The sequence below is a fragment of the Coregonus clupeaformis genome, chromosome 16 (assembly GCF_020615455.1).
Source record: "Coregonus clupeaformis isolate EN_2021a chromosome 16, ASM2061545v1, whole genome shotgun sequence".
In the NCBI taxonomy this organism is placed as follows: domain Eukaryota; kingdom Metazoa; phylum Chordata; class Actinopteri; order Salmoniformes; family Salmonidae; genus Coregonus; species Coregonus clupeaformis.
Genome location: NC_059207.1, coordinates 39,862,279 through 39,873,407, shown reverse-complemented (window position 1 = coordinate 39,873,407; position 11,129 = coordinate 39,862,279). Strand labels below are relative to the sequence as shown.

The 11,129-nt window shown below is 42.7% G+C and overlaps 1 protein-coding gene across 2 annotated transcripts; it reads right to left on the bottom strand.

Moving 5' to 3' along the window:
• Positions 1-427: 427 nt before the first annotated feature.
• On the bottom strand, positions 428-8,269 carry LOC121584761 (aspartate beta-hydroxylase domain-containing protein 2). Of its 2 annotated transcripts, none has more exons than XM_041900854.2 (4): positions 7,882-8,269; positions 1,076-2,366; positions 703-816; positions 428-544 (listed from the first exon to the last, which is right to left on the bottom strand). In XM_041900854.2, exons 2-4 carry the CDS (start codon positions 1,938-1,940, stop codon positions 435-437), a joined length of 1,089 nt encoding a protein of 362 aa, XP_041756788.1. In that variant the 5' UTR covers positions 1,941-2,366; positions 7,882-8,269; the 3' UTR covers positions 428-434. The 2 variants fall into 2 exon arrangements, with proteins under 2 accessions (XP_041756788.1, XP_041756789.1); XM_041900855.2 differs by lacking the exon at positions 7,882-8,269 and adding an exon at positions 7,426-7,860.
• Between the last annotated feature and the right edge of the window lie 2,860 nt (positions 8,270-11,129).

Below are 11,129 nucleotides of genomic sequence, written 5' to 3'. Positions count from 1 at the left end.
ACACAGGCAGTCTCAAGCAAATCATTTGATCTCTAAAAAACATTTTCTATGTGCTTATCCAACAGTTTTTGTGAAAGCTGTATTGATTTCTAAAGGAGAGCACAGTAAACTATCACACAGGGATAATCACAGAGATAAGGATTGGGGCTGTAAACATTCAAATGTAACATTATACATTACGTCTGTTTGGTCAAAGTCAGTAGGTGCTAAGGGAGAGTTACAGGGAGAGAGCCGACTCGAACAAGAATATGTACACAGTGAGTGTGGGAACGGAACAAGAGACAAAGAAGTGCTCTCTCCCACCCCACTCACACTGTTCTTCTCTACTTTTCTCACCAACTCTCTCTTAAATTCTGACACATTCTCTCTGTCTCTCTTTACCTCTCTGTTTTTCTCTCTGTAGCTCTGTTTCTCTTTCTCACCCCCCCATCTGCTCAGCGTCCAGGGGTGAAGATGTAATCCAGAGCCTGCCTCTCAGCAGCTGCCACATTAGGGTGCCAGAGGTCCACCATGAAGACCACCCTGGGGCCGTCCTCTGGGCCGCCTGAACATAGAGAAAACACAGATTAAAGTCTTCCTCCAATCAACCCTTTATAACAGCTTAATAACACATCAGAATATTACAAACACACACACGCAACACAGGGTAGAAAAAGGCGACCCCTTTCACCCCCTCCTCACAAACAGCTGTCCCCCTCTCACCCTCATGGAAGGCCCTGTGGAGGAAGGAGTCATCAAACAGCAGACAGCTCCCCTCAGACCAGCACTGCGGCTCCCCTCCAACCACCAGCTCACAGGAAGAGGGTACTCTAAGACCTACAGAGGACAGACAGCAAGTCAGTCTATATAATTACTAAAGAAACCAAGGAGAATATTATATGACACAAACACATATGAATATATTCTAAAATGTCAGCTGTATATGTTGCAAGCAAAGCAAGCTTTAAAATCAACCATACTATAGTAAAGATCCTTATTATCATTGTAATACTTTCACAGAGACACAGGTGCATTTTTGAAATCCCTATAATTGAACAGTGTTGGAGCCCTCCAGGGGGCTCCCTCCATTTCTTACCCAGGTGGCAGCGCAGCCTGACGTTGGTTGGGCCGTAATGCTCAGTTATCAGGGCTCCGGGGGTCAGCACAGAGAAGCAGGCGTTTCCAAACACGTTGTTGGCAATGAAGGTGCGCAGTTGGCCCAGCATCCTCCAGGCCCGGGGGCACCTCCTGGCATTGAGGGCCAGCGGAGTGCCCTGGTTCACCAGGTAGAAGGTCCACCACTGGCCATGGGGGGTGCTGTTGGCCTTCCAGCCCGGAGGCAGGGAGGAGCCAGCCCGCGCTGGGGGGGCATGGTAGATGTTCTCAAACTCAGCCAGCAGAGCAGGGAAGCTCCTCTCCAGCAGCTCCACATCGTGTTTCTGTGCATCCCGGGAAAAGAAGGGTGCTGAGGGCAGGTCAGGGAGGAAGAACACCTCTGGCCTCTGAATGGTGGGCCGGCTGGTGAGGTAGCGGCCCTGGTCTCGTACCCCTTTGTGCACCCTGCCCATGCCTGACCAGGTGTAGCGTTTGGCGTAATCCTGTAAACTGTGGTACAGCCTCTGATTAAGACCTTCCCCTGTGTTGGTGCAGCGAAAACATTCGGTGGACTGGCAGTAAGCAAAGCCGTTCTGCTCCTCCACCCCTGACACCGGCCTGCCTTTAGCCCTACCATCCCTCTCAGTGCTGATCAAGGCCCCTCCACCCCCTCCTACTCGACTGGGCTCAGTGCTGTACCCCCCACGCAGGGGAGTGGAGCTGTGCTCACGACCTACCCTGTAACAGTACCACACAAAGAGCAGTAGCAGACACATGGCTGTGCCAAAGGCACTGGACTCACAGTCCCTCATAGACTGCATCCCTCCAGCCACCATCTCCCTCACCCTTTCTAGTGACCACTCCATACTGGCTCCTCGCTAAAACCACTGACGGTCTGGTCTGGAGAAACTACTGTTGAGAAGGTCAATGACCGAACCTGTCTGACTGAAAATGGCTTTTAGAGGAAAATCTTCCACAGAGTGTCTGAAAGGCTACTTTCAAGAAGCTCTTATCATCCACAAAAAATGTATGCACGCATGACTGTAAGTCGCTTTGGATAAAAACGTCTGCTAAATGGCATATTATATATTATTATTATATTCCCCCTACTGGATGCAGTCTGACACAATCTGATATGACACACTAAGGCTCCAGTCCAGACATTTCAGCACTCAGGGATGAGGGGAGGGTTCCCCCTGCATGGCGTCTGGCTGTGCGGTATTTGTGCTGCTCCCTCCCTTTTTCATTTTAGACAAATGCAGACAGACAACACACCTCAGGGTATCTGGCCTCTACATCAGGGAGAGAGATGGGGGGAAAGACAGGGAATAGGTCATTAGACATAGGCATTGCACAAACAGATACACTCAAGACGTTAGGCAGCACCTAATACAGAAGTAGAGTACCAACATGCAGATCTCATTGCAAGCTCCGTTTTCAACATGACCTCCCCCACTTAGTTCCGTATTAAACCAGCTAACTCCCACCCTCTGCACCACCCTTTGTACAAACTCCCACCCCCACACTCAGCACTGGACATACACAGTGCACCATGCACACACCCATTCGGATGGCTTTCAAATTCAGGTCTCCACACACCTCCGCACTGCATTGTACAAAGCCATGAGTCACATTGCTGCATTTAAACACCTAAATATGTCTATTTCTGTCTATCAAATGCACACACACCAGTGTTTCCCCTATATGCATTTTTCAGCGGCGTGTGCCATTGCTAATTCCTGGCCGCCACTGCACTTTGGGGGGTTGGTATGGTAAAACTTGGTAAAACTTTTTCAGTGTAAACTTAATTGACTAAAACCAGATATAAAAGTATGTAGACAATATAAATGGAGCAATATATGTTTTAATAAGATTATCTTTGAGAACTAACAATCACCAAAATAAAAACTAGACAAGGAGAATCTCATATTTAAAAAATGGCATGGCATGGGGCCCCCATTGATTTTGTTATAAAGTTTGAGTCACTCAGATAGCATAAGAATACGACATTAGCCATGGCAAAATATGTAGAATTGCAGGAAACTAGCTTTAAAACTACAAATTCTCTCAGCCCCATGGCAAAATGTGTAGAATTGCAGGAAATGACCTATGAAACTGCAATGTTTCTCTCAGCCCCATGACAAAATGTGTAGAATTGCAGGAAATTAGCTTTAAAACTGTAACATTTTGTCTCTGCAGCCTTTAAAACCGCACCATTGGCCACGCCCACTACCCCCTCACTAACTTTGCCATCACTGCTGAAAAGAATCCTAGGGGAAACACTGCACACACAGACAGAGAGTGAGTGAGTGAGTGAGTGAGTGAGTGAGTGAGTGAGTGAGTGAGTGAGTGAGTGAGTGAGCACGCATTCGGATAAGATTTTGCATGAAACATAAATAGACAGTGTTGACATCTGCCTACATGAATCAATAGTGAGAGCAGCTCTAAGGCTGTGTATACTAAATGAGAGCCACTACGGTGTTCTAGAATAGCACTACTGTACAGGCTTGTTATACATTAGGGACAGTTAGAAATGTACTGGGGGTGGGGGTGTGCTGGTCCAATTCTAGGTGTCCCCCCAAAAATTGCACCACCCTCCCCAACATAAAACACATTTTCACATGACCCTCCCCTTGTACTGGAAAACATTTTTTGCACACCCTCCTCCCTCATAAAATCTATCAACTTTACCACTTCAGCATGGTTTTGTGGCACAGTCGATGCCACGCAGAGCTAACGGGCCTGGAGGTTAAGGGTTCGCCGACCACCACGGACATGCTCACTCTCCCTGCCTGTATCATTACACTACGATCAGATCCGGTTGCAGACAATGATCAGCTAGGGGGAAATCAGGTTTTCTACATTTTGATGCTTTATTTATAATCATATACAGTGAGGGAAAAAAGTATTTGATCCCCTGCTGATTTTGTACGTTTGCCCACTGACAAAGACATGATCAGTCTATAATTTTAATGGTAGGTTTATTTAAACAGTGAGAGACAGAATAACAACAAAAAAATCCAGAAAAACACATGTCAAAAATGTTATAAATAGATTTGCATTTTAATGAGGGAAATAAGTATTTGACCCCTCTGCAAAACATGACTTAGTACTTGGTGGCAAAACCCTTGTTGGCAATCACAGAGGTCAGACGTTTCTTGTAGTTGGCCACCAGGTTTGCACACCTCAGGAGGGATTTTGTCCCACTCCTCTTTGCAGATCTTCTCCAAGTCATTAAGGTTTTGAGGCTGACGTTTGGCAACTCGAACCTTCAGCTCCCTCCACAGATTTTCTATGGGATTAAGGTCTGGAGACTGGCTAGGCCACTCCAGGACCTTAATGTGCTTCTTCTTGAGCCACTCCTTTGTTGCCTTGGCCGTGTGTTTTGGGTCATTGTCATGCTGGAATAGAGAGTTTGGAATCTGATTGATTGATTGCTTCTGTGGACAGGTGTCTTTTATACAGGTAACAAACTGAGATTAGGAGCACTCCCTTTAAGAGTGTGCTCCTAATCTCAGCTCGTTACCTGTATAAAAGACACCTGGGAGCCAGAAATCTTTCTGATTGAGAGGGGGTCAAATAATTATTTCCCTCATTAAAATGCTAATCAATGTATAACATTATTGACATGCGTTTTTCTGGATTTTTTTGTTGTTATTCTGTCTCTCACTGTTTAAATAAACCTACCATTAAAATTATAGACTGATCATTTCTTTGTCAGTGGGCAAACGTACAAAATCAGCAGGGGATCAAATACTTTTTTCCCTCACTGTACAAAACAGTTCTGAGATCTGGGATGTGAAAACTTTGATGCTCAATATCTCAGAACTATGCTTCACGCAGATAGAACCTTATAGTCCCAATGTCACAAAATCTTAGTGCAGTTATTGACGCTACCAGACAACTTTTTTCATTATTTTGTCTACAACACATTTTGATTATGTAATAATTCATTTTAACAACAAATTCCAAATGCAAGCTTCATAAGTCAATTATCAATTTCAAGCAATTTTGACATACCAAAAGACCAGTAGCCCTATGCTAGTAATTGTTGCTTCATGCCCCATTGCTCTTGAGCAAAGTAAACAGTTAATATTCTTGATCACCAAACCATTTTTGGAGCTGCATATTTATTTATGTAAATCCTCTGTCCCTACGTTTGCACTGCACCCGATCCTATAGCTGTACAGCAAATCAGCAATCTGTTCGCTAGCTCAGTGGTTCTCAAACTTTTTGACCCACAGACCCCTAAATGAAGTGGTTCAAAACTTGTGACCCCCCACACATGCACCCGCGCACATGTGATGCATTTTTGAAAACGAAAGATACAGAAATAAACTGTGTTTTACACCTGCATTTTGAGCTGAAAGTCATTCATATTAGCAGTCAATATAAACTAGGGATATATTGTCACAATTTTCACTTCTCTGGAGTCCATAGCAAGCAGGATCATAAGGCCTACCTGATGCAGCGGGGGTTGCAGGATCGGATGGAAAGCATGATCTGTCGTAGTCTTTTTCTTCCTCACAAATATTATCATTAATTCACCAGAATATGTTACATCTTCATCCCATAAGTACTGAAGGTAGTGCGATGTTAGACATACAGCCAGTACCACCACTGAGGTATATGATTATAACTCACCCAAACTAGGCCTATCTGAAATATAAAAATTATCAACGAAATCCCCAGGTAGCCTATTGTTCTGGCAAAGATGTGTCCGTAGCAGATTGCTAAACTGAATTGTATATGGATAATATTAACGTAGGTAGACTACTCTGTTTTTGCCAGGTGACCCCTCAAAACCTTCTCACTGCGCTACTGTAGCTCACCCGACCTGTGTTAATTGACAGTTTGCTGGTCCAATCAGAGGGCCGAGTGTGCGTTTCATTAGCTAATTTGTTTTTTTGCATGTGCAATACTGTCTCTGGCTGTGTGGAGAGTAGCCTAATCCACGGAGACTCTGTGCCACAAAATAAGTGACAAAACATTACAAAACCTGGCCAGATAATTTCACGTCATCAGTCGGGCCCCGAGTCTTGAGGCTCCAAGTTGAAGTCAAGTCGCAAGTAATTTTATATCAAGTCGAGTCACAAGTCATCAAATTTGTGATATACAGTACCAGTCAAAAGTTTGGACATACCTACTCATTCAAAAAAATTTAAACATTTTTTACAACTATTTTCTACATTTTAGAAAAATAGTGAAGACATCAAAACTATGAAATAACACATGGAATCATCTAGTAACCAAAAAAGTGTTAAACAAATCAAAATATATTTTATATTTGAGAATCTTGAAATAGCCACCCAACTGATAGGCTCAAACGCCTTAAGAAGGAAAGAAATTCCACAAATTAACTTTTAAGAAGGCACACCTGTTAATTGAAATGCATTCCAGGTGACTACCTCATGAAGCTGGTTGAGAGAATGCCAAGAGTGTGCAAAGCTGTCATCAAGGCAAAGGGTGGCTATTTGAAGAATCTCAAATATAAAATATATTTGTATTTCTTTAACACTTTTTTGGTTACTACATGATTCCATGTGTTATTTCATAGTTTTGATGTCTAAAATATTATTCTACAATGTAAAAAATAGTAAAAATAAAGAAAACCCCTTGAATGAGTAGGTGTGTCCAAACTTTTGACTGGTAGTTTTGACTGGTATTGAAAAATGGTGCAGATTTAAATTATTTTGTGTGGTATGATTTCTTCTTAACCTATTTCCAGATCTGGACAAACGATCCACCTACCACTATTGTCACTATGAATAGAGGGCAGGATAGACAGTTGACTGGTAGACTTTATTGACCTGTGTGTGGTATAGTAAGCGTGCAGGAAAAGCATAGTGCATAAAGGAAGTACCAAAACACCTTGATAGGGGAGGAGCATGCAAGCAGATTAGGAAATCTGGCTATATGGAAGACATTATATAGTAAAACATGCAGAATGGCGAATGTAAATCAGGGAAAAAATGCACTACCCTCCCCTGTGCCCAATATAAAAAAACACAACAATCCCCAAAGCAAAAAAATTTTTTTGACAACACTCCTCTATTTTGGACCAGCCCCCCTCAAGTAAATTTCGAACTGTCCCTTAGGAAAGTGAAACAGGATCATGGCAATGAAAACAACAATGATGTGCATGAACAGAACAAAGGATTAGCACCAGCATATATACATGAACAGTAACTGCAGTATGAAGCACCCACAATCACGAGTCACGACGCAGACGAAAATATACACTGTAACAAGAAAACTATGCACTGTATGCAGTAAACATAAACAAAACACGCATAAGCAGAGCTCACACTGTACATTACTTCCTATGCTTCTCCTGCAAAACCATCTCACCAAGAATGGTCCGGAAAACCTGCTTTGACTGCCAGAACAGCCATCTCCTCTCAGGTAAACACAACCCCGATCACAGTCCACCGAGACGCACGCCCCCACAGAACCTCTCTGGCACAACTACACAGTTACCTCCACTGAGCTATAGCCTATACGCTCGTTGTCTGCTGCCTTGCCTTGAGGAACTGTCATATTAACAAACCCTACAGGAATGGGGACAACCATCCATAACACACTCGTCTGTCTCTCTCACCCCCCTCTCAATGTATCCAACATTCCTGCCTCTAATGCCCTCATGCTTGCCTACGTGTCATCATTCAATCGCATAAAACCATGACAGAATCTCTGACAGAATCTTGTGTAAAGATCTGTAAAAGCTAGACTTGTAGCCCATAAAAACTCGGGACGAATGCAACATGATAGGCCTGCGCAATAATAATAATAATAATAATAACTCACCCAATTGTCATGGTTGTGGATGATATCTCACCTACAGGTTTATCATGTTACCAAGCAGCTAGTGTCCTCTTTATCTAGGCTATAAACCTATAATTACCTGTCAATCATAACTAGGCCCTACTTATCTTGTGTTGTTGCATGATATTCACAGCGATTTCTAGTAAACTAACAGCAGGCAAAGCACGTACAAAGCACCGCAGTGCAACAGGAAGTCAGATCAATCTGCCCCGGTATAGGCGTGCAAGCTAATCTTTCGATTTAAAATTAAACATAGGCCATCACAAATTAGAATGTAAATTCAAAATACTTATAAACGATATGTGTCCGTAAAGATAACCTTAAATCGCCTTGTAATAATGTAGCCAGTAGCCTATAAAACTCTATAGGACAGAAGACTTTGGCAACTCATCCAGTCCCTCTACTATTTCAACTACAGTTCCCAATATGCCCTTGTGAGCTATGACAGGGATTTATATTTTATGCTGCGTTCATGTACTAATCGGAACTAAGAAACTCAGAAATGTCCGATTCGCTAACTGTTTGTAGTTAGCAATTCGGCAATTTCTGAGTTTCCTAGTTCCAACTAGTGCATGAACGTGGCAATAGTCCACAAACAATGAGACGCGATAATCCGACGTCGCATTGATCATCATCACTAGTGACCAGTGGCGATTTTAGCATGTAAATCTTGGTGGGACAAATTTTTTAAACAATGTTTTGATGCATGCCAGCAAAACCACTACACAATACTAAACAATACATTAATTACACTATAACGGTGACAAACGGTGCCCACAAACTGTTAGGGCCTGCATAAAGCTGTCCCAACAGCAAAAACTGTTAATTCAGCCTCATTTACTGCCTTTTTAAATAACATAGCTGATATGGCTGACTTGCTTAAACAAATGTGGTTTCTACTGACAATTGAGATGTACAAGCTATGGCATAAAGGGACGACGGGCGGATAAGAAGCAATCTGTAATTTGGATTAAGACATTAATGAGCGAGCTAGGACGGACGTAGTCAATATAACTATTTGTTCAGCACTTTTGAAATGTACAGTGACAGAATTCAGAACATGGGCCGTTCTTACAGTACTCTCCCTGTACACCAAGTCAGAAACGTAGGATAAATAAGGTAGGCATATAAGCAGACAATGAAAGCTCTTACAATATTCGATGATTACATTTCTTTAAAACAGGCTATAGGCTACATGTCCACCACCAAGTCAGAACAATAGGCTAAGTTATGAGGGGGAAAGGGACCAAATTATTAGGGTAAGGCACATTGGCTACTAACAGCTTACTATACAATATACACTTAGTGTTACATTCTTAGCTACAGTATACATATCTCCCCGGCATATTACATAATTTATACAGCAGCATACAATACATTTGTGGACTCACCTTGTTGTGCTGTGCTCACTTGAACAGGAAGGTGGCGCGGCGGTCCTTCTTGTGGGCAAATTTTGTCATCAAACTTTGTCATCAAAGTCTGGCATTCTCTGGATTTATGGTGCTTTCAAGACAACTGGGAACTCTGAAAAAAACAAGGTTGAATAATGACGTCAGTGATCTTCAGGTTGGAGCTCTAGAAAGAGGCCCGAGTTCCCGACTTGGAATTCCGAGTTGGATGACCGTTCAAAACGTATTTTCCCAGTTCCGAGTTTCCAGTTGTTATGAACGCGGCAGAAGTCATGCTGGATTGACAGCATGGCCAATGTAGTCAACTTTTTTGGCCCATGGTGCTGCATGTGAATGTTTATCCTTTTAAGCTTGGAAAAGAGACCCTTAAACCCAGACTTGGACCACACACCCACTCCACTAAATAGCATGCTAGTGATTGCTTTGCAACGCTTGCAGTTAGCCACTGATTCCTTCCAAACCACTCGTTGTTGAATTTGCGATTTCCAACTTATTGTGTAATGTTTATGTCCAATGGCCGATGAGCACTGATACGTTTTATCTATAATTTCTCTTCATATGACAAGGATTGAAAAGGATTTGCCAGTAGATTGTCGACTTGATTCATGATGATGACTGCTTGTCTAGCTTGCTAGCTAAGATTTTGATAGTATGATGTTGACATGATCAGTCCAATCCAAGCTAAAGTAGATATAACGTGATTTGACATCATTTTATCTGTGGCCAATGACCTTGAGCCTTCTTGGATGGGCACTTCTAATGTAACTGTATGGGAGCACCCAAGGGGTTTGAATTTTCAAGCTCTCCCCGTAGATTTTGTGGTGATGTTGTGTCCCCATGAGTGACAGAACACTGAGCCAATCACAGCGCAACTAGAGAACATTACCAACCCCTACGCTCCATTTTTCCGCTGGCTGCCCCACCACCACAGAAAGCACGGAGCAAGGTTGAAACACCTGCATTTTGGAGCTGCCTTACTCAAGAAAGCAAAAAAGAGACCATGTTTGTATGCGGTTTTATTAACTTTTTTAAAAATATTGTTTGCAAACTGATTTGTGACACGTATTAATGACAAAATAACATGCAAAACAGGTGGGGCTCAAGACAGTTCATTAGAGTTACCAGGCTGTGTAAGGGCTATTTGACCAAGAAGGAGAGTGATGAAGTGCTGCATCAGATGACCTGGCCTCCACAATCCCCCGACCTCCACCCAATTGAGATGGTTTGGGATGAGTCGGACCGCAGAGTGAAGGAAAAGCAGCCAACAAGTGCTCAGCATATGTGGGAACTCCTTCAAGACTATTGGAAAAACATTCCAGGTGAAGCTGGTTGAGAGAATGCCAAGAGTGTGCAAAGCTGTCATCAAGGCAAAGGGTGGCTATTAGAAGAATCTCAAATATAGAATACATTTTGATTTGTTAAACACCTTTTTGCTTACCACATGATTTCATGTGTCTTATTACAACGTGGTCCTCTGTAGCTCAGCTGGTAGAGCACGGCGCTTGTAACGCTAAGGTAGTGGGTTCGATCCCCGGGACCACCCATACACAAAAACAAAACAAAATGTATGCACGCATGACTGTAAGTCCAAAGCGTCTGCTAAATGGCATATTATTTATTATTTAGTAAAAATAAAGAAAAACCCTGGAATGAGTAGGTGTGTCCAAGCTTTTGACTGGTACTGTATATTTAAGTAAGGTTGGCTTCTTAGTGTTCTTAGCAATGGTTATCAACTGTACCGCAGTGATGGAACATAAGTCACAGAATAAAAAAATAGATGTTTTTTTTTTTTTTGGGGGGGGTATTATTTACCCCTTTTTC